At 36.5% G+C, this 24,320-nt stretch overlaps 1 protein-coding gene across 2 annotated transcripts in view; it reads right to left on the bottom strand.

Moving 5' to 3' along the window:
- MIA3 (MIA SH3 domain ER export factor 3) overlaps positions 1–20,222 on the bottom strand; it is a 43,867-nt gene extending 23,645 nt beyond the window's left edge. For both annotated transcript variants that reach the window (XM_063303902.1, XM_063303911.1), the window contains exons 1-5: positions 20,063–20,222; positions 17,828–17,961; positions 11,487–11,573; positions 7,880–10,733; positions 1,356–1,628 (exon numbers count right to left, since the gene is read on the bottom strand). In XM_063303902.1, the coding sequence (XP_063159972.1) occupies positions 1,356–1,628; positions 7,880–10,733; positions 11,487–11,573; positions 17,828–17,961; positions 20,063–20,207 (3,493 nt within the window). In that variant the 5' untranslated portion in view covers positions 20,208–20,222. The remainder of the gene's footprint in view (positions 1–1,355; positions 1,629–7,879; positions 10,734–11,486; positions 11,574–17,827; positions 17,962–20,062) is intronic.
- Positions 20,223–24,320: the final 4,098 nt, after the last annotated feature.

Here is a 24,320-nt window from a genome sequence, read left to right as displayed (position 1 = left end):
GAATATACATGACTTCGTATCCACTCTCTGCTAGCTTTCTTCAGCTATGTCTCCAGATCTCTCTTCCATGAACTATGTTTTAAGAATTCTTGGATCCTACTGAAATGCCTTGCAATTATACAGTTCCACTATATTTTTAAAAATGCAGGCCAGCTGAAAATAACTTTATGCAACTGATAAATCAATTTCTAGACCAAGAAAGCTTATGACATAATGAATAATACATATATTAGCATGTAACTCTCACTAGATTCCATTATTTTCTTGGAACTTTGAAATAAGGCTACCTCTTTTGAAGTTATAATTACACTGTTTGTCTTTGCTTAATGCTTACTTTAATTGTACCCCTGATCTGGACATTGTAGCTTTACAGTTTCATCAGAATGGATAGTGAGGGATTCTAGAAATGGTAATTTACTAACACCAAAGGAGACATTGATTGCCTGTCCCTCATTGAACTGATTTTTGAATAGACTTCAGTGGACTCTTTGAATCAGTTGTTTGACTAGAATTGTATCTAAGTTTATATTCGATTTCAGCCTGACAGACAAGAATCCTTAGAACGTTTACTCAAAAACAAATCCATTCAGTTTGCTGGAACTTATCCTCTAGTAGAAGTTTCAGAACTGCGGTCTTAGTATGACTTAGCAATGTTTTTGTTTAGACATTTTGAAATGCTAGGCTCAAATTACCCTACTTTAGACACATTATGCAAAGACCTAACTCTCTGGAGAAGAGAGTATTGCTGGGAGAGATGGAAGGGAAGAGAAGAAGAGGATGACCAGCAGCAAGGCTATGAGTGCACCGTTGGAAGACCTGAAGGACCAGGTCAATGACAGATTGTCTGGGAGAAAATCTATCCATGGGGTCACTAGGAGTCAACAACAACTTGAGGGCACATAATCAGTCTATTAATTTTGAAATATAGTGTTTCATGAGGTAAGTACAATGGACTCCTAGCACGATTTAAAGAAAAACAGTGCTTTGTTTCCATTGCTGAGTTTGTACTTTGTCCCTAGCTATTGTTTGCTTAACTAAATTTTGTTGAATACACTATTAGTGCTTAAGTCTGTACCCTAAACCATCAACCATGGCTTATAAACCACACTGACTAGGTTGTCATAATCTGCTATCTTGAAACCAAATACCTCTGTGGCTTTGATATAACCTGACTCATGGTAGCAACATTTATCCCTCTAAGGCATTTGTCTCTTTAAAAGTTTACATGCAGAAGACGATGTCTCTCTAGTAATGAACATATTTTTTTAAAAAGTCATTTTCTTAATTACAATCTTACAGCTACTTTTATATGCTACTTCTGTATAAAGAAACAAGTAAGCTACTATGAAAGTTACCTGTAATGAAGTCTTTTTTAGTTTCCGAATCAACTGATCCAAAGACTATATCCACATTTGGCAAGCTTCTGTCACCCTCAGGAACATCCTTGTTTTCCATATTAACCACAATTCCAGTCTCTGTCAAAATGCTTCTTTCTTCTTTTGATTGATCCAGCTGAACAATTTCTTCTTTTTCAAATATCTGCTCTACGTCTTGTGGAAACTTTTGATCTATCCCCTCCACCAGGGTTTCCCCAGTATGTCTGTCGTATTCTGTTTGTTTTCCATTACCTACAGTGAGTAGAGATATGTATCTAGTTATAAGCTCACACCTCACTTACTTCTTGAATTATATTTACTATGACACATTTTTCTTGCAAATTTATTTTAGTTATCTCTAACAGTGTTTGAAATTAAGCACAATACCTACATAGATATTAAAACCACTTTTTGTCCTGCAAGAATCCTGCAGGAGAATGGATTCCTTTTTATTATTTTTGTTTTCTCTTGCCTTTTTTTCATCTTAGAACTCATGGCAGCAAATTCCTAGGTGGTCTTTTATGCAGGCATTGATCAGACCTTGTTTAGCTATAGCACATTTCTTATACTTTCCAGTAAGATTACAGTCCAAATTGCTAAGATATCAACTAATTTTGGGAACAAAATAAAATAAATAACAGAGTCACAATGTAATGTCTCAGGAACAATAATCTTTTGCCAGGCCGTTACTTATTTATCCACATTGTTGTTGTTGTTGTTGTTTTCAATATTAATTCTCAAACAGAACTGGTAAACCAGTTTTTATCAGCTAAACACTAGTAATCTTAAAATAGTATGCAAGGTATATGAAAATTGATACATATACAGTAATGTTTTTATTGGGGTTGATCATGTTTCCTAGTCTCATTTTACTGTTGTAGTAAGGCAGAGCTAATTATAATAGTCTAGCCTACAAATGTTAATTGGCGGACATTTGCTTGCAAGTTCATTTTTAGGGAATGATGATACTGAGTTCTATAGTAACGCACAATTTGTTGCTAAGAATCTGGTTCCCTATGTAAAAGTATATAATAGATCCCCTAACTTACTTAAGCTTATAGTAGTCCTCAGGACCGCTGCAATCTGATGTGCAAACTGTGTACTGCACGAGGCTGCCACACGAGGGGAGGGACCAGCTGCAACTGAAAAAAATGTTTGAATGGCAGGCAAGTGCACAGGTGCACAGCTGGAAGCAAGTGCAATATTTAATAAATTTTGAATATTTTTTTAAAAAGTGGGGGGCACTAAGTGGAGTTCTGCACAAGGGCACCTTGTATGCCAGCAGCAGTCCTGGTAGCCCTACTGAAATAATTGAGATTAAGGTGTTCAATTATTTTAAACCTGAAGAATGATTATGTCGGGATATAGCCCAACGTGTAAACAATTACAGTGCTATGCTTAAGGACAGGTACTTCGTAATTTTAAAAATAGTTTTAACTGAGAAACTGAAATGAAGATATTAATTTGTGTAGCAAAATATGTCTGCATCTTTCAGGCCTGGAAACAGAATGTCACCCAAAAGCATAAAAACGGAAAACATCAAGATTATCTTATTAGAATTTGTACTGAAATAAAGGCACCAAGCCCTCAATTATAAACTATTAAAAAAATCAGTTTTAATTGAATGGGAGGATGACAAAATGATGGAAGAAATAGAAAAAGTCTTTCACATTAACTCAAGGTACACAACTATGAATAACAAGCCAAGAGATGTTCTGGTCTAGTTTGCTAGGAGGAAAACAACAGAATTGGTCCTACAAGGTAACTTTGTCTCTAAACTTAATATTGACAAAGTGGATATAATTGTACTGAAAGAAATTCCTGTGAGAATTTTAAGAAAGAGAAAAGAATATACTTTCTTAACTGATGTTCTGAAAAAGAATGGGATTCCCTTTTGTTGGGAAAAACTGGAAGGGGTAAGTTTTACTTACCAACAACAAAGGTTTAGACTAACTTTAATCCCTAAACCAAAGATTTCCTTGTCAAGCATGGAACTAAGTTGGAGCAGGATGCAACTGAAAAGGTTGCATCTGGAACTAAACAAATGGATTCCACAATACAAGATGAAGAGATGGGTGCTACATCCAAAGACTTTGGTGGGTTGTTTATATTCCATGGACTGTCTTACATGGAATATAAATGGGGCAAATGCCCCTCAAAAAAGAAGAATTTTTTTTCATTATTTGAAAAAAATGAAACAAGATATCTACAAGAAACTCATACAGGGAGAAAAGATGCAAAATATTTGATAAATAAAAATTTGGGACAAGAATTTATTTCAGCAGGTTTGAAGAAAATTAATGGTCTTGTATTATATGTTAAACCACATTTAAAACCACATTTATTATTAGCTGATGAGCATGGTAGATATATAGCAGTTGAAGTGGAACTTTATGGACTTAAATCTATTATTGTGGGAATATATGTACCAAGTGAAGATAAAAGCAATTTCTTAATGCAACTTTTGAATGAATTGTCATCTTTTTTAGATCAAAGTCGGTGTTTAATGTGGGACTGGAATGGAGTTATTTCCCCACTGATTGACAGAACATCTGAGAAACAAATTAAAATTAAACAAGGGAAATTACCAAAATCCGTTTTTGATCTGATGGACAATTTGGCATTGGTGGACTCTTGGAGATACAAAAATGGACTGGCAAAGGATTATACTTTTTTTTCTGAGAAACATAAATCTTTTTCAAGAATTTTTCAAGAATTGGATTTCAAGGGACTTGGTGAATAAAGTTTCTAAAGTGGATATTTTACCAAAGACTTTTTCTGATCATAATCCTGTAAGTATGACAATGAAGAAAACATTTAGGGCATATAGATGGAGACTGAATGAATTAATTCTACAAAAAGAAAAGATTGTGGAGGATTGTAAGAGGAAATTAATTTTTTTAATATTAACTTGAACAATGAAATAGATCTGAAAACTGTTTGGGATACTAGTAAAGTGGTTATGAGGGGGCATTTTATGTTTGGGGTACTAGTAAAGTGGTTATGAGGGGGCATTTTATCTATCATAACTGCAGTCTTAAGAAGAAATCTCAACAAAAGTTACAGTTTTGGATCAGATTAAGCTGAAAGAAACTGAGCTACAGAAAAAACTGACAGAGAACAATATTGTGTACCAACTTAAGTTACTACATCAGCAATTGTCAATGTTGACTGTGAAAGAAATAGAAGCAAAGTTGAAATATGCTAAACAGAAACATTTTGAATTTGCTAATAAACCAGGAAGATGGCTAGCATATAAACTGAGGAAAGAAAGAGAGAAGAAAATGATATTAAAGATTCAAGAAGGAAATGTGGAATTATTGGACAATGAGAAGATTAAGAAAGCATTTTATAGTTTTTCTCTAACTTGTATAAGAAACAAGAAGTTTCATCTTCTTGTAGAAGATAGATGAATATTTGAATAAACAAGATTTACCAAAACTTTCACAGACACAGAAGCAATATTGAATAATCCTTTAACTACTTTTGAAATAGCCGGAGCCATAAAAAGAACAAAATTGGGAAAAGCACCAAGTCCCAATGGTTTACCTGCATTATATTATAAATGTGTTGAAGATCAGATTCTTCAACCTTTTAAAAGACTGATAAACTCTATTTTGTTAGGTTCCACAATTCATGGAAAGAAGCTAACTTTGCACTTTTACCAAAGGAAGGACAAGACCTTTCTCTAATTAAGAATTACAGACCAATCTCATTGCTGAACAATGATGATAGAATATTTGCTTCAATACTGCCTGAAAGAATGAAGAAAATTCTACAGGAATTTATTCATCACGATCAATGTGGGTTCTTACCCAAAAGACAGCTAAAAGATAATGCAAGAATTGTTTTGGACATTATAGAATACTTACAATATCATAATGAATGTCAAGCAGCTCTTATTTTTCTAGATGCAGAGAAAGCTTTTGACAATTTGAACTGGAGTTTTTTGTTTAAAGTGTCGGAAAATAATGGACTTTGGAGAATATTTTATTCAGGGAATTAAGTCAATCTCTACACCTCAAAAGGCAAGCTTCATTGTGAATGATGAGTTAACTTGAAATGTGTCATATACAAAAAGGGACAATACAAGGATGTCCTTTGTCACCTTTGCTCTTTATTTTGCTGTTGGAAGTTTTTAATAGAGGTTTTAGAAGAGATGGACAAATAAAGGGATTAAAGATTTAAAAAGAGGTCTTTACACTGAGGGCTTTTGCTGATGATTTAGTGTTGATACTACAAGACCCTCTGGATGCTCTGGAGCATCTGATGAAGAAATTGAGAGAATTTGGTCATTGGCAGGACTTAAAGTAAATAAACAAAAAACAAAGATGCTGACAAAAAATATGACTTTGTCTAATCAAGACTTGTTGATGGGTAAGACTGGTTTTAAGATTGAAAAAAGGTTAGATATTTGGGGGTGATTTTATCAACCAAGAATAGTATGTTGTTTCAGAATAATTATGTTAAAATTTGGAATGATGTGAAAAACGACCTGTTAAGATGGGAAAAATTACAATTGTCTCTTATGGGGAGCATATCTGTGATCAAGATGAATGTTTTGCCTAGGATGTTGTTTCTTTTTCAGACTATACCAATTTTGTCAACAGATTTACCATTTAAACAATGGCAGAAGGATATCTCTAAGTTCATTTGGCAAGGCAAGAAACCAAGAATTAAATATAAATTGTTACAACATGCCAAAGAACGAAGAGGTTTGGGTTTACCTGATTTGAAATTGTATTTTGATGCCTGTTGTTTGCTTTGGATGAAGGAATGGATAACTTTGAAGAACAGGAAGTTACTGCAACTTGAGGGACATGAATTGAGATTTGGGTGGCACACCTATTTGTGGTATGATAAAATCAAAGTTAATAAAGATTTTAAAAACCATTTTGTTAAGAGTGCCATAATGAGGGTTTGGAACAAATATAAAGCAAGACTATCTCCTAATGTACCATTATGGTTGCCACCTCAAAAAGCATTTGTTAGAAGAGAAAATGTAGGAGGAATAAGTTGGTTAAAGTATAAAGATTTGTTAAATTTTGAAGCGGGTGAACCAAAGCTGAAAACAAGGGAACTGTTAGAGTTGGAAGGTTTTACATGTCATTGGTTTACATATCTACAATTGTTAGAATGTTTTAAAGTGGATAAAAAGAATTTCAGATTTGTTAATGAAACAACTCAATTTGAAATGGAACTCTGTATAAATGATGAACATGTTATTACAAAGAGGTATAAAATGTTGTTACAGATGAATTTAGAAGATGAACAAGTTAAAGAATGTATGATTAAACGGGCTAAGAATTTTTGATACAGTGTGTTGGAGCAATGGGAGAACATGTGGAACAAAGGTATGAAATTTACTTTGAATTATAACTTAAAAGAATTTTTATAAAATGATGAATTATTGGTATTTAACTCCTGATAAATTGTCAAAAATGTATAATGGAGTAACGAATGTTTGTTGGAAATGTTCTCTTGGTGAAGGAACTTTTTATCATCTTTGGTGGACTTGTGAAAAGGCCAAAAAATTTTGGGACCAAATACATGCTAATATTCAAAAGATCCTTAAAGTGGACTTACAAAACAAACCAGAGCTGTTTCTCTTGGGCATAATGGAGAAGCAGCTCGAGAAACAACATGGGACTTTGCTTTTATATATGATTACAGCAGCAAGAATTTTATATGCACAAAGATGGAAAAATCCACAAATGCCTACGGTGGAGTACTGAATTATCAAACTGATGGAGCTGGCCCAAATGGCCAAGTTAACAGCGTAGATAAGAGAAAATACTGTTTCTGGGTTTGTTTCTACTTGGCAACCACTTTTAGACTACTTGCTTGTGTCAGAAAAAATGAAGTTTTGATTTTGGGTTTTAATGATTAAACAGTTTGATTTGATAGAAATAATGATACTAAGGTTTAACTAATGGTAAGAGATTATATTTGTATATGTATTCATATCTGTATTGGAGAAGGTCGGAAGTCACTTTTTGTTTCTGTTCTCTCTCTGTTCCACACTTTTATAGTTGTTCTTTTTTCTTTAGTCCTGTATTCTATCTGTTCTATATTCTATATTTTGTATTTTAATTATATTCTGAAAATTAATAAAGGTCTTTAAAAAATCAATTTATCATGAGCTGATTTTCTGTCATTTAAATCTGGAACAAATTGATTTGTCACATCAAATTTGACAAGTTTGATTTTGTCATATCAAGTTTGATTTGTCATGTCAAGTAATTTAATCAGACATGAAGCCAACAACTTAGTTAAAATACGTCCTTAACAATTAGTCTAGTCAAGGGCTATTGAAATAGTTGACATTTACTCTGAGATTACTATCAAATTTGCTTACATCACAAAGGAATCTGGTATTCTTTCCAGCTCTGTCACCAAATCATTATAAAGCACAATCCTAAATATATTAAAAAATACGAACCATGAAAGGAATGGAGTTTATTCCCAACTAAGTGGTGTGAAACTGCAGCCTGAAGTCTTACCTTTAACGGGATCAGGGAAGTCCATCCCTGCTTTCGGAAGGGATGCAAGTGGCACACTCTCGCTAACTGGAGAGTATTTTTGCCTTAATGAATACATTAGCTCCTGTATATCATCCATTAAGGCAGCTTCTTCATCAAACAAGTCTGTTTCCTTAATCTCTTTATTTTCCAACTCCCTCGAATCTAAAACCTTGTTCAAAATGTCCAGAATATTAGACTCTGAAGATTCAAGGATCTGATCCAAAGTTTTTTCAGTGTCCTCTTGATTATCACTATGTTTCTGAGCAAGCATCAGCTCTAATTCCATGTCATGAAATAAATACTCTATTCTGAAAAGATGCTGTTGCCCAAGATACTTTTGTAAACGTGCAATACGTTTTTCATCAAGAAACTCTTTTGTTATACGGAGCTGGGTCACAGACTCACTATATTCTGGCTCTGTAAGTTCATTTGAGTTTTCCATCACATCTCTGGGATCATGAAAGTGCTGGAACTGGTTTTCTGAGATCTGTGGAACTTTAAGACCCTCTTCTGAAAAATCTGTAGGGAGGTGCTCATTTCTTTGACTGAAATCATAATCCCTGTCTTCTGGTTCAGAAATGTTTAAATTGCTTGGTATTATTTTATCATATATAGTTTTTTTCTCATGTGGAGATGTTTTAATTTCAGACAATATTGTTGACTTCATCTTCTCCTTGTCTTCATTTCCCCTCATTTTATTCTGTAGAGAATTGTGGTTTATTTGCACTGCCTCACCAATGGCCTCATTAAGTTCTTCACCCACATCTTCTTGCTTAGCCTGATCAAGTATCATTGCTTCTTCTCCTGTTTCATCAACAGGATTAGCAGTTTTTAAAATAGCATGATTTGGCATTTGCAGCTGAGGACTTGGAATTTCAGTATCTAATTTGAAACTATGATCATCTATAAGTTGCTCCTTGGATAATTTGGCACTTTCAGCATTTTCATCTTGTAGTAACTCCTCTTCTGATTCCTCTATAAAATCATCATCTTCAGCCTCTAGGTCTATAGGCTCAGGTTCTTCTGTGAGTGATTTTTCTGTATTTAAGTAATCAGCTTCGCTGTAATCAATATTATAATGAGTAAGGTTTCTAGGTTGTGCAATTCTCTTAGATTTTTCTAGAGCAGTTTTTTCCTCAAATGTTTTCTTGCTACTGGTAAGGTCATCCTCTTCATTTTCTAAATCCTGCATTGCAGTTTCTTGTTGAGACTGTTCAATAGGCACTTCCATATTTTTCTCATTGGAAGTATTTCCCACTGCAGAGCCATTTGACTTCTTCTTACTACTGAAAATCTTTCTTAATTCAAAATCTTCTTTATCTTCCTTTGTGTCATACTTCCTTTTTTCTTCAAAGAATTCACCATCATCCAAATCACTTAGTGACTTATTCATTAGGTCCTCTGTCAAATCTGGTACTACATTCATTGGCTGATTACCTTTCTCATCTGTTTTGCCCATTTTTTCCAAGCTATTGTCCTCACTTTTTTCTTCTCTTTCATTCTCTTTCATTATTTTATTTAGAGAAAGGCCTTCTGAGTCAACTTTGATATCTAGAGATGGACTTAATGTTTCTTCTGTTGTTTTCATAGATGTTTTAGGTTTCTGGTCATCTACATAATTAGAAAAAGTACCTAAATTATGTGTAGAAGTGCTTGGCAGTTGTTCTTCTCTAGTTTGTTCTTCTTCATTTTTTGCATCCTCTTCAGCATAGTACTGAATTGTATCTGTTTCTCCTGTAAGGTCTCTGATATTTACATTATGCATCTCTTCTTTAATAAAATCGTGTTCTGATATTAAAGGATCATCTTCAGATGAAGTATCTGCATGCGTTAATACATGCTCAGTATTTTGCTGCTTTCTAGATGAATCTTCTTCTTCTTCTTCTTCTTCTTCTTCTTCTTCTTCTTCTTCAGTTTTATCAACTGTTCTTTCATCTCCACTGACAACTGCAAGAAAATTATCTCCTAAATGTGCAGAATCATCTTTTGTTTCATGCTGCAGTTTTGCAGCAGCTTCCCGAGTACTATCATCACCACCACCACCACCATCACCTTCATCATGGTTATCATCATCACTATGACTGCTTGCTTCTGATACAAATATACCATCAGATGACATCATTTCAGCTTCTGGGTCTTTTGACAATGTGATTTCTTCTTCTACAAATGATAATGAAGGAATTTCTTCTGATTGTGCCTCTGGTTCTTGTTGCTTCTCTATATCGTAAGAATCAGTGTCCAGTTCTTCCCTGAAGTTGTCACCATCACGTGATGTAACAAAGCTAGTTGTCTCATCATCAGACACAAAGGCATCTGCAGTTGAGCCAAATGTTGTTTTCAAGTCTTCTGATACTTCTTGGTGTAAAAGTGTATAAGCAGCATCATTTTTATCTCCATAATCTGATTGTTCAGTTTCACCCTGAGACTTGTCATAAGTTTTGGCACTTTCATGTTTTGGCACTTTTAATGTTTCCTGCAGCATTTCTTCTGTAGGCTGATGTGCATTTTTGTCTCCCTGAGAATTGTCTGTCTCCTTACTTATAACAAGGCTTTCCCCCTTGGAATCAAGAGCTTCTTCTACATTCTCATTCTTCTTATGGAGAAAACTGCTGTGTCCATCAATTTTGGCATAGTCCTCATTGTCTTTTAAGCCTATTTCAAAACCATTTTCAATCTCTGGATCAACAGATACTGTCCAATCAATCACTTCTTCCTTTACAGTTTCCAACTCTGGTTCTTTAGTTTCCATGTTCTCTGATAGTTTTAAAAGTTCATTCACGTTATAATTGTCAAAATCATCTTTGCCTCCATCAAAGCAAATAAAGTCTGTTTCCTGAAAGAAAAAAACCCTCAATTTAAACTATTTGTCTTAAAATTATATTTACATTAATTGTTCCTGGAGACTAAATATGTGATCAAACTAGCAGTCAGAAACTCTTTAAAATATAAACAAGATCTGTGCTGCAATCCTCTCATATTTACCCATGAATAAAGCCCCCCAAGCCTATTTGGGATTTTATAACTATGCATTGTATCAGGTGGCACAGAACTTAAAATATATTAGATTGGATTATATCACAATTTATACACCACTATCTTCAAGCCACAGATGCAATCCTATATTCCCAATGGGAGTGGACTGCACTGGATTATATTAAGCAGGCAATGATGCCATTTAACATAAATACACTTCACAAAATCTGGTAATCTGATATGGTAGGAGCCTGACAATGCCCTTCTCTTCTATGTCCCAGTCAGGTAGGAAAATAAAGGTTTACTGAATCTGCTGTGTATTTTCATACAGGACGGGTGAAACAAGAAAGGATTGACAACTGTCGACTCAGCTTAGCAGGTTGCATTTTGTGCAAGCTTAATAAACTAGTAGAATTCTCTTCAGCCTTCCTCCCAATATTTGAAAAAACTAATTGCACCCAGTTAGTGGTTAGCTTAAACACAGACGAACACTTGATGAACCGTTTCCTTCTTTTCCCATCACTTTTCTCCTTTGCACTCTGTTTCTACTGTCTGCATACAATTCTGTTGTGGCATGTAGCTGGAAAACAACACACAAACTTAAATAACTTACATCTGTTGGTAATTCTAGCTCATCATGAGTATAAATATGATTTATTTCAAGTAAATCCTTAGGAAAATATCCAAATTCATTCCCAACCTGTCAGGAAAACAAAGTAATGAACAGTGTAAGAAGAAAACTTTGTAAGGACTCTATTTCTATCCCTGTTTAAGCCCAGCTGTGCCTAATAGCCCATACAGAAGCATAAGCTCTAGCAAAGTAGGCTCCCATCCAGAGGTTCAGCAAGTATGGCCAACATCTTCCACAGGACATTTAAATATTATTTAAAAAATAACTATACTGCACCAGGATACCCATTTATGGAATTTCAGATTCCTTTGTAGTGATTTTATTTCCGTCCATAATTTTAAAATTATTTAAATTAGAGCCACAGAATAAAGTAAGTTTTAATCCATTTTTTCTAAACAAAATTAAATGAAAGCTACCGTTAGAATATTATTCCAAATGCATCCAAACATTATTTAAGACATAATTGACAGTCATGTGTCTTTAAAATGTTCAAATAAATACAGAAAACTGAAACAGCAAACTCTGCACTCTGTTTTTTTTAGTATGTCCCATTATCATTCCATTTGGGGTAACAGCATTATCAATAAAGCGCCAATGGTACTACCTTCTTGATTATCCTAGCCAAAAATGATATATTTCAAACTGGGTTGTAATTTCCTAGATTTTCCAGGTTAAGGGAAGGTGTCTTTAATAATGCTCTTTTAACTACTTTACAGAAGAGGTGTCACTGAGCCCACAAGAAAGCGTTAATTACCTCCTAAACCACGAGACCAGCGCCATCCTGGCCAATTTGATCAGCCAGGAGGGAAAAGGGGCAGACGCCTTATCTACATCCTCAAAATCCACAGGCTGAAAGGAATCCAAATAATAGGACCAGCTTTGCAAAGGTTTTATCATCATATTGTGACCCAAAATTGGAGTCCAGTGAACATTGCTGCAAAAGCATTTCTGCCCTCTTCATTGGTATACCCCATTTCCTCTGCAGTTATACTTGCCACTTGAAATGGGAACACTCCTATTCCAGTACAACAAGCACTATTAAAAAAAAAAAGAAGCAAAACCTGTAATCTTAAACTCATTTTATAGGGAGCTATAGCAGAGCTTCTTCTGAATAAATTCGTAAGAGGCTTATACTTTCTGGTGCATTCATACTATGTTCTCTAGGTTATTACAACTGTTATCAGGAAGCCAGTATTAACAGTGGAGAATTGCCACTGAGATTAGATAACCTCGGCAATTAGATGCGGCAGAACACATTAAAAGTAAACACACTCTCTAGAGATACTATGTGTAGTTAGAGTGTGCTTTGTGAGTGTTGCCCTTTTCCTTTTATTATAGGAAGAACTAGATAGCCTTTTATTTAGTAATATTCTTGACATTTACAAATAATCTGATGGCTCAAATTTTCTAAAATTATTTTTATTCTTAAAATAGTGACATTCAAAATACAAAAGATAAATCAAATTCTAATTTTAATACATTTAATATTAGTGGTTTCAATTGGTTTTGTACAATGTGAAAGCTGATTCTAAATACTTAGGATTTTGGATCCAACAAATATTTTCCTAGAATGTGTTTGTTCTCTTAAAAGATGGTAAAATAAAAATTATGGGCTTAATAAATAGCTAATTAAGGGTCTAAAATTTAATCCTTGACAATCCATGGAAATGGTTTAATCCTCAGAAAATCTAGCAATGAATGGGAACAATTTTTGTTAATACAGCCCAGCCAGCAAAAAGAGCAAAAGAGAAGGAAGAAGACAAATCACTAAAATCACATTTTTTCCCCTTCACTTTTGGCAAATACTCTCTCTCTTTTATCTTTTACTTCCCTTTTTTCTCCTCCCAGTTGGTTTTTCTAACCTCTCCTTTTATCTATCTCTGTTGGAAGAAGAGGAAAGACTTCTGTTCTTATTAAAATAACTATAAACTACCTTTGTGATATAGACTGATTTATTACCTAGAATGATAAGGAAGTTACAATGTTTTAGATCACTCTAGTTTACAGTAACTATTTTTTTAACCTGTACAAGATCGGAAATCATGGAGGGAGCTGGAGTATGGAATTGTCAAGGGTCAGATACGACTGAATGGATAATTCGACTCGATCTTTTTAACAGATTTTCCTTAAGTCTTACCCACTGTGAAATGTCAAATTGAGATTGGAGAGTTGCTTTCTGGATGTACCAATAGTCCGATTTGAGATGATACAAGCTTCCAGGTTTACAATGAAGAATTTTCTAACTACAAAAATCTTTTTTAAAGATTATTAAACACTATTTCAAGTGTATGGAAAGTTTTCTATGCACTAGTCTCAGACCAAGTTAGTAAAGAGAGAGAGAGATCCTAGTCCTTGTGTACATACAGCTCTTCTAGAATTACTTGTCTGCAGCTTATTGGGAAGTAGCTTATACATTATAAATGTATTTGTAAGACATGGAAGGACATACTTACTAAAAAATTAAAATTCTTTCTCTGCTGTATAATTTGAAAGCGGTAGAAGTCTGCACTTGGTAAGTGGAGGTTTTAGCGTGAAAATTTCAAAAGCCTAGCACAAATCAAGCCTTTCTTCCCTGCAAACTACTTGGAAGAACCCAGCCTGGCAGCAACTGTGCTTATTTTTTAAAAAGGCAGTAGGCACTTGCCATTCAGGCAGGCAAGATATAGACTATTACTGGTAATGGAGCTTCACCGGATTTCTCCTCACATTCCAGAGGAATTCGTTTCGCTAGCACTTTCTCAAGCTACCTGTCATTCTATTCCTGCAACTCTTAGTTAGCCATGCCCAAAATGGTCTGAAAACCAAGAATATCTATATCTTTCAAATTTAGCCAATATGAATGTCTTTCATTATGCAGATTGCTGAATGGACTCGGCATATGTTTTTTCCAACCTGAGTAAAAAGTATTATATTTTTGCATGCAGATTTGTATTTTCAAAAAGCATGTAAAAATTGAACCTGTTTTGTTAGCTTTGATCCAAACTTGAATGTTTAATGTTTCTGACCCAATACTCAAGATTATGATCAAGAACCGACAGGCCTTGCCTGTATCATTTTAGTTGCCTAGATGAAAATGAAAAGGGTTTCCCACCACCACCTCCAAATGTAAGGAAGATTTTTAAATGCACATATGGCATAATTTAATTAGCATAACAGAAACCCTGCACCATGATAATGGCAGGTGGAATATTAGACCTGGGCTTGTAAAATAGAGGGCAACCATTTAATTGGGATTACTAATGAAAAACATGATTATAGGTATACAGTACTTTGAACTGTGAAAATGCTACTATAGTCTAGACCAGCGTTCCTCAACCTTAACAACTTTAAAATGTCTGGACTTCAACTCCCAGAATTCTCCAGCCAGCAGCTGGGGAATTCTGGGAGTTGAAGTCTAGACATCTTAAAGTTCCTAAGGTTGAGAAATGCTGGTCTAGATCTATAGTTCATCTAAATCACTATGCTGCACTCTAGATGTCAAGATCAAGAGAACAATCATCTAACAAGATTAAGTATCCTACAGAGTGTGATCTGTTAGAGATCACCACATGTCTACATCAAGAAACAGGGACCTAATCCAACAAAATAGGCAATTCATTCTTCTACATGAAAAACTACCCTTGCTGAACCACGGTGATCTATCTATCTATCTATCTATCTATCTATCTATCTATCTATCTATCTATCTATCTATCTTTTCCATTCTTCTAAATTATGTACTTCAGGCTTTGGAACTGAAGCTTATGACAGATTCTAAATATAGAATTCTAAGATCAGCTCAAGAAGTGGATAAGTTACAATTCCATACAGTGTCAAAGGAGAAATATAATGCTAACTGGAAAAAAACAAATACATCATTTTTTTTAGTAAAACAATGGCAAAATTGTCATTGATTTTTCATTGATACCATTTCTGTAAGAGGAAAAGACAGTTCTACTTTTTATTATATCATTTTATAGTCTTATTTTACTAGAGGATTTCTAATTAAATACAATAGATTTCCAAGATTAATATACCCTCAGCTTCAACTTTCACTGCTTCCTGTATACAAACTAACGTGGTTAATATATCTGTTAAGCACATTAGTTTGTACACAGGAAGCAGTGAAAGTGCTAAATCAGTTTTCTTTAATAACAGTTTTCTGATATTAAGTGCTAATATCAGTTTTCTTTTGTTTAAAAACTTGGGATGTCTAATTATCCAATCCCATGGTTAGAGCTGCTCTTTACAATTGTTCGTGTTTTACATTTATGTCTCCTAATTATCCAGGTTACTTGTGACACAGTACTGTAGATGTCAGAAGGGAATTATTGGAGTGATACAGTGATTCCATTCTGCCACTTTCACTGTATGAGATTTATTTCATATGAGCAATTTTAACTGTTGTTGAGAAGCTGTCATGTCACAGCCCTAGTCACATATCTAATGCAAATAGCACTTATAAAGACTCAGAGCAGCAGGTCTTCTTTTGCACAGGAAAATGATCTTTTCAGAGATACAGTGAGCCCTATCATCTAGTACAGCCACCTCTAAGGATCTGTTCACAAGTGACTTACTAGTGAGAAAGGGCAGCCCACTAATATCTCCTTGACTCTCACTCGCAAAAGAAAATAGCACTTAATGTAAGATGAATCACTTTGAACTGAAAGCAGTATCTCTGAAAGAAATTCCAGCACCAACCTAAGATAACGCCCTATCATGCTAAGCCAGAAACAAACAAAACCAGCTATATCAGAGTTCAGAGCGATGTGTACTGAAGAAAGATCCACAGATATCACAGCAATTTGAGTTAACTAACTTGTATGATTTTAAATGTCACTTAGTTGAGGCTATTAGTATACCATGTTTACAACAGGGAATGGTGTCCAATAGCACAGTCATTCTTAACAGGTGGCATGCGTACCACAGGTGGGACTCTGAAGTAGTCTCTATGAGTCACAGGGCTTTTAAAGCTTTCAAAACTTTAGTCTTTAAAATTTACTGTGGATGATAAGAATGCTTTTAAGAAATCGTTGGGGAAAAGAAGCCTATCATTTCAGCTAATGCACTTACATCCTCAGGCTTATTTCAGTAATATTTGAAATGCTACCATAATTAACTTTTTCAACTGAAATACAGAATGTTTGAATTATTAAAAATGTACTTAATAACATGTTCTTGCATGATACAGCAGACTGATATTTACAAGATAAAAACTCTCTCTCTGTATGGTTAATACAGTTTGCCATGCAGGAGCATTTTATTATTACAATTATTATTTTAAACAATAACTCTCAGTAATGAGAGTTTATTTAAATGAACTGGCAATGGCATTTTCACTTTCCTATTAGATGTGGCCTTAATATGGGAACAGAAATAGGATGTAGATTCCTCAGCAATTGGCAGATTTCCCCTCAAAGGAATTGTTCTGCTTCAAGGGAGCAGATCTTCTACCTTAAAAAAAAAGAGAGAGAAGTAGGGGCTAGTTCAAGTAATACAAAAATAGATACTGTTACAATTGCTAGGAACCCATTGTTTCTTAAGATAAATTGATATTTGGTCAAGGAGAGATTAGAGATATTTTCATGGAAGTGAATTCTATCCAGAGTCAGATTCAAGACCAGTGTTCTGTGTGAATGAAGGAAAAGGAAACTGTTAACCAATTACTTAATTTAGAAAATGCCACAAAGACTATGCTTGGATTATCATATTTGTTCAAGAAATCAAGACATAACCCAGATGTTTGTCTCTGCAATTATATTCTTTAGTCTTTTCCTCAAACCATAATACCTCTAATCAACAATTTACCATTTGATCCCAACTTTGAAATGGTGGTTATTTCAGAACAAGCCAAGATATTAAAGCATAATCGGTTACTATCCCAATTTGTTCACAACCTGCTCACAGTTAACAGAAATTAAGTAGTACAAGCTTTCTGATTTGCTTTTTATTTACAACAAAGCTAACTAGAAGCAAGGACATACCTTAAAACAGTCAACTTCCTTGATTTTACATTTGAGTCCCAGAGAAAACCAAAACCAAACTATTTCTAACCCTTTTCTTTGTCCAATTCAAATTTGTATCATGCTTTATCTATTTTCAACTATTGGTATCATGCCTTAATAGGCAGAGAAATGAATGAATGGTCTCCTTACAATACTGAAAAACAACAAAATCTTCAATTAGCCACGGTTCTCCAAATATTTCTCAGCAAAATTAGGAGGCTTTGGTAATACAGGATTAAAAAAAACCTTGGTAAACACAGTCCTATACAAGTAAAATTCTAATTAAAACATTAAAGCATCAGTTTTTCCAATGTTTGTAAAAACAAAAACAAAACTTACACTTCCAGCCCAAAGCTCATTTGTTCTTCCGGTTAATTTGTAGTATACATATATTGATTCACCTTCTTTAAAATCTACAAAACGACAATCTGGACTTTTAAAATCCTTTACTGCCTTTCCTCGACACATTAACACTGTTGAAAGAAAGAGAGACAAAAATAAGAGACAGTAAAGGAAATCTGTCACTGATGTATAGACCATTGTGTTCACAAAAGAATGCATGTAGCCCAGGAATGAGAACTTAGAAAGGCACTAATGTACTGAAATTATGTCTTCAATATTTCCTAGCACAATGAAACCCAGTCCATGATTTGCTGAAGATTATGGCAAAATTTCTATTTAATTCAATGGGCTGCAGCTGTATCTCAAATTCAATCCACAATTAAGTTCCATGTAGACCATAAAGAACTTGAAATGTTAGATACATTATCAGTTAACGTCAGGTCAAATGAATAATCTCAAGACAACAGATTCAGCTATGCAATCGAAGAACCACCCATTTATTATTTTCAAAGGACCACATTTTATGTACTTGTTACTTTTAGTAATTTGATTCCAGAGAGAGAAAAGGAATAAAGGAAATGAGAATTAGATACTGAAAGTGATTCTCATTAAAGCCACTTGTAGAATTTGCAGGTTTGTTTACAAGAAGAAAGGCACAAAATATTAATATCTATTCAATACACATACAACACATTAAAGCAATGCTGGGGGGGGTGAAGACAAACAGGTTTATTAGAAGCTTATACCCTACCCAATGTTAAAATTGCACAATCATGACATAAGGTCAATTTCGGACAACATCAACACAATTGGCTAGCTGCCAATCAGCATCGAGGTGCAGTTCAGGGTGCTGGTTATCACTTTTAAAGCCTTACATGGCTCAAGGCTTGGCTATCTCCAAGACTAACTGTTTCAAAGTGAACCTACATATCCTGTAAAATCTGGGAAAGAGGCCTTCTTGAGGGTTCCATCTCTGAAAAAGTTCTACCTGCAGGAGCCCTGGTGTGCAGAGTAAGGAAAATGGCCTTGAGGAAAATATACAGGAATCGTGATCTGGGCAAAAGGGGCTAAAACATGTTTTAAGTCCAGAGAAACAAGATAACAGTTGGAAGCAGCTCAGGCAGACACCTCCCTAATTTACTGGATGAAGGGGAAGTTTAGCACAATCAGACTTACAAGATTCTGTTATTATAACCACTCTCCGTAAAAGTAGTTTTAACCGTCCTATGGAGTTGATTTCCTGGTCTCATCCACCTAGTGAGAGTGACATCTGGAGCTTAATAGTGGTGCCCCTCCCATGGAACAGCTTCCCCTCACCTATAAGAATTGTGTATTCCCTAGTTTCCAAAAAGATATAAACTTCTCTCTGGGAAATAGCATTTGGGGGATGTAAGATTTTCTTTTACGATCTTCCTCCGCAGGGGAAGTACTACCAAGGGGATGTACTACCAAGGTTAGTACAATATATATCAAGTGTCACTGTTTCAATGCTTTTAATTTTTATTTCTGTTCTATGCCACCCTGAGCTATTCAGAGCAAAGTGGCATAAAAATACCAGTAATACAAGTTACAATGGAGCCACAAAAGCCTTTAACGTTGGGCACAGAACTCTTTTTCTGTCACAGCACAACATCTCAGACTGTGTAATGTGGCTGCATGGGGTGATAACATGTCAAGGATCAAGCCTGTCTCTCCAGTGAACTCAAAAGTAATACAGTACACAAAGGTGAGGAGAGAATGTTTCTCAGCTTTAATTCCAAGCCAGAATTTATTTATTTTTTAATTCCGCTATAAATCCTGTAGTAATCAAAGAAGCCTAGTTGCCGTAAGTTTTACAGCGGCCCAAACAAGCCTCGATTGCTTTCATCACCGACTTCAATAAGTAGCACAGGAAAAGCAAGCAGCAAGGAATGCTCAGCCTCCAGAGGTTCCGAAACAGCAAAAGGCGTCTCTCGCTCTTCGCAACCAGGAAAGGCGAGGGGAGGGATGCCCGCCGCTACCGCCTCCCTCCCCAGCTCCGCCGTAGCCCCAGCTTGGGAGAGAAACCGCGGCTCTCCGAAGGGAAGCAGAGGCTGCAGCCCACCCCTCTCCCGAGCGCCCGGGAGGAAGGAAGCAGCCAGCGGAGGTCTGCTTGGCGTGGCCTTGGGGATGCCACAGGTCCAGCCCGGTTCAGAGCTGCCGCGGCTCGGCAGTCGCAGGGACCCTGTGGACGCCGTCCTCCCTGTCACTTACTGCTACATTCGGGGTCGGCGCAGCGCTTGTATTCGGCGAACCGGCGATCCGGCTTTCGGCTGGCGTGACTGGGGCCCGCCGCGGTGCAAAGCAGCAGGGCGAGGAGCGGGAGCGCCGAGGGAAGAAGCCGCCGCGCCGCAGCCATGTTTCAGTTGACGAGGACTGCCGAGCTTGGCGGAGGGGGGAGGTAAAGCAGACACGTCAGCAGAGCCGGCTGGGAGAAGGATGTGGAGAGGAGGAGGAGGAGGAGGAGCAGACTCGGCCGCTCTCCCAAAGGCGGAGGGGATGGAGGCTCACCACGCCCTGTGCGGCGCCCTCGGGGCATCCTCAGCCGCCCCGCAAAGCCCAGGGGAGGAACGCTGCATTTTGCTTGCCGAGAGGCGTTCAACTATGCATCCCCTTATCGCGTTCTCATCGGTATTCCATTAGAGATGGATGGATGGATGGATGGACACAGACAGACAGACAGACAGACCATGTAAATATAGATAGACCATATAAATGTATCAGGCGAGGCTTCCTCTGGTATGGCTCCCAAGCGTACAAAATCAAAGGGTTTTTTTTCACCCTCTGTTGTTAAAGAAAAATTCTCCCGTTGACTTTCATTGCTGAACCGTTTTAGTTTATGGTCCCCAATAATCAGGAGTCTGGTAATAGCTTTTCTGATTAACAAATTTTGTTGAAAGGCATAAGTTTTTGTGAGCTGCAGCTCATTCCATCAGATGCCTAAAGGGGCTAGACTGATATAGGGCTTAACACGTTGCAATTATTGATACAGGACTTATAATGTGTCTCACATGCAAGCTGCATCAACATAACCAACCTGTCTTCCCCTCGCTTTCCCCCAGCCCAATTTAAATCCTACACCAGTTTAGCCACTCTGTGCCTTTTATGAAGTGTATTGTGGCTCACAAATTTTTTAGTCCGAAAAGGTGCTCCCAGACTCATGATTTTTCACTTCTCAAAAAGCTGTGAGCTTAGGCCTGAAGTTACTGAGCTGATGCGCAGTGAGCAAGATTCCCACAATTTATTGGGATTTACTTGTTTCCCGATTTAAAGTATTGAAAGGGATGGACTTTACACCCAAGGGATCTCTCCAAAAAGAAAAGTGAAAAAGGAGTGGGAGATCATTTTTCAAGTGTAAGAGATAAAATAGATAACTTAGACTAAAGAAAAGGAGGGAAATCCACTTTTTTTTAACCTCCAGAAAATAATTTTCCTGCACGTAGTGCAAGGACAATGCAAGACAAATAAAACCTTCTCTTCTGTCTTACTACCTTTTGTTAGTTTCTTGAAAGGATTATGAAGGTGAAGGATGTTACCTCTGAAGATATGGTTGGATGGAAAAGCGCACAAGAATTAGTCCTGTACAGGAAATATCTTTCTCCAAGAGTCTGACAAAAGAAAGCCACAGTCACACGCAGGGAGCAGGCTACCCACTGAAATGCAGTTGTGTTCATCTTTGGATGGTTGGCAGAAGGGTCCTTGAAAATAATTGAAATGTATAGAGACAGAGTTTCTGGGGCCAAGTTCAGTGTGTGACTGTTTTAGTTGCAATCCACTGTGTTTTTCCAATGTTGCTATTTTCTTCTCTGAAATTACTATAAGTAATCTTAATTAATAACTAATGGCAATACTGAGAATATATTGGAACATCAGTCACAGTTAATTGTTTTATCTTTGTTGCTGCTGTTGTTGTTGCATGCTTTTCTCTGCAATCCTCAATGTTAACCTGAACGTTCTGAAAGATTGCCTACCGTCCTGCTCTTTAATTGTTATGTCTAAATATAAGAGTGAGAGCCAGTTTGGTGTAGTGGTTAAGGCATCAGGCTAGAAACTGGAAGACCGTAAATTCTAGTCCTCCTTAGGCCCAGAGCCAGCTGGGTGACCTTGGGCCAGTCACTTTCTCTCAGCCCTAGGAAGCAGGCAATGGCAAACCACTTCTGAAAAACCTTGCCAAGAAAACTGCAGGGACTTGTCCAGGCAGTCTCCAAGAATCAGACATCATTGATTGGATAATGAGTAATTTTGTCGCGGTTGGCTTACTTTTAAGTGACTTGTTGATTACTAGGATCTTTGATCTACATCTGTTTGAGTTGTATGATTATTCACTTTTTTTTTGTCCCATACAAAATGGAATATCTACTGTAGGTTCTTCATTCACCAGGATAAATGGTATAGAGGAGAAAACATCATACTACAGTTACTTAATATTTCACCCTAGATCCAATCTCTGGTCCAAGTAAAGGAAGAATAAAGCTCATCATATGTATGAAAACAACACCTCATAGTCACTGTGTTGTTCTCATGCCTGGACAGATCTTCCCTGTCATGTTCCTGTTCCGATGTTTATGGTTTCTCGTAACGTTTCACATGTCATGTCTGCGGTTGCGTGCCTGCCTGGCCACGCTGGTAAATTTCCTCTCTGCTAACTGTGATCTTCTGGAATGTATGTTTGGGTTATCTCTGCTGTTCAAGGTTACTTTCTCAGGCCGATTCTAACGGTTGCTAGCATCTAGGGGGGGTGGTTGCTATGCTAGCCTGAGGGGAGGGTTCGCAACGGGAGCAAGGCTTTTTAAGTTTGTATTTGGCGCGCTTTGGCTCATTCTCAGCTTTCTTCGTACTTTGCATACTATTCATTCAATAAATCAGTTTTCTCTAGTATTTACTGGTGAGACTCCTTTTATTGGAATACGCAACCATTACATTCCCTGTCTTCTCTCCAACCACTAATCTTGGTCCAGAACTCTGCACTATACATTATTCTAGGCATTTCTTGCTTGTCCCATATTTCCTCCCACTGCAGGGCTTTACACTGGTTCCGTATTAGGACCCAAGCCCAATTTAAATTGTTGGTGCTAGCATTTAAAGCCTTATAGTTAGTGTCCCTTCTGTCTTGGAATGATCCTGTTTCTTTCTGTCCCTTTTTTGCATCATGCTCCATCTGGAGTAAATCAGATGGAGCATGATGCAAAAAGTTCAGGATTTGAGTCCTCAGTTACAGAAATGTTCTCCTCTCCCCGGATACATTTTAAAAAGTTTTGAAAACTTGTTTATTCAGTAAAGTAGGTTGATTAGTAGAAATGTTTTTGAGTAGGTGCTGAGAATGGCAGAAGGGCTTTTTAAGATCAATTGTATTAGTAAAGTTAGATTATAAGTAGGCTTAATCTTTATAATTGTATAGTATTTTTATTGTGATTGTAAATATTATATATATATACACACACACACACATTTACAAAGTCTTTTTATGTGATTTTAACTGCTGTTTAGTTCTTATTTAATTTTATGGTTGGAGCAAGTATTATAAATCTTTTGTTTGTTTTGGTTGGTTGAGTTGTAAGTCTTTCTGGATGTTAGAATTATCAGAGGTCAACTCAACATTGTCTCATAAGCATAAGGGGGTCTCTCTAGCAAACGCATCTCTATTGTGCTTGTGGGATGTCACATGGGTCACCTGATTTCCACTTCCTCCTCCTTGGGCTTGGGGATTAACAACCTCCATTACCTTTCTGGCAGACATGCAAGCAGGAGGTGCTGCTGTGTACAGCTCCTCCCCCTACCATCTTGCTTGCACCCAGACTTTCTATTCGACATAGAAAGTGTCTACAAAGAACCAGTGATGATTAAGTGCTGTCTGCTATGAACCTACCTGTATCCAGATCTACTGAATAAAAGTATGCTATCTCTATTTTTCTTCATCTAACTACAGAGTGAAAACTGAATTTATTTCTGAACATAATTAAGCTTACTGTGCAAGTTCTCTTTTTTGGGTCACGCGTCTACTCTGCAAGATTGCTGTTAGCTGCTTGGAGTTCTTTTATTAATATTTAAAAACTCCATCACTGGAGGGCAGCAGAATGGTGAAAGTAATCTTTGAGAAACCGCTTAGATAGGATATATGGCCCAATCAGAGCATTAATCCATAGTTAATGCTGGAAAGTTATATAATAAGGCCTCTGGGGTGCTTTAGAATCCAGGCATTTCATTGCTGGCTCTTGATTAGGCAAGGAAATCTTTGCAAAGTCTGTTTCCGAGTCCCAAATCTATTTTACTTTGTGAAAATGTCTTTCCAGTATACTGCTTGCAGTCCCTAGCATACATTCATGGAATCCCTCTCTGGCCACCTCTTTTGTTGTTTTTAGTTAAGCAAGCTATCTGTCCTAACAACCAGGAAACACACTGAGACAATGAACTGGTCTCTAATATTTATTGCTAGTACTTAACAGGAATCCTAACAAACTGAAGAAGCGTGGGA

This window comes from Candoia aspera, chromosome 1 (genome assembly GCF_035149785.1).
Source record: "Candoia aspera isolate rCanAsp1 chromosome 1, rCanAsp1.hap2, whole genome shotgun sequence".
Classification (NCBI taxonomy): domain Eukaryota; kingdom Metazoa; phylum Chordata; class Lepidosauria; order Squamata; family Boidae; genus Candoia; species Candoia aspera.
Note: the sequence above shows the minus strand (reverse complement) of the source record. Positions and strands in the feature narration are given on the sequence as shown.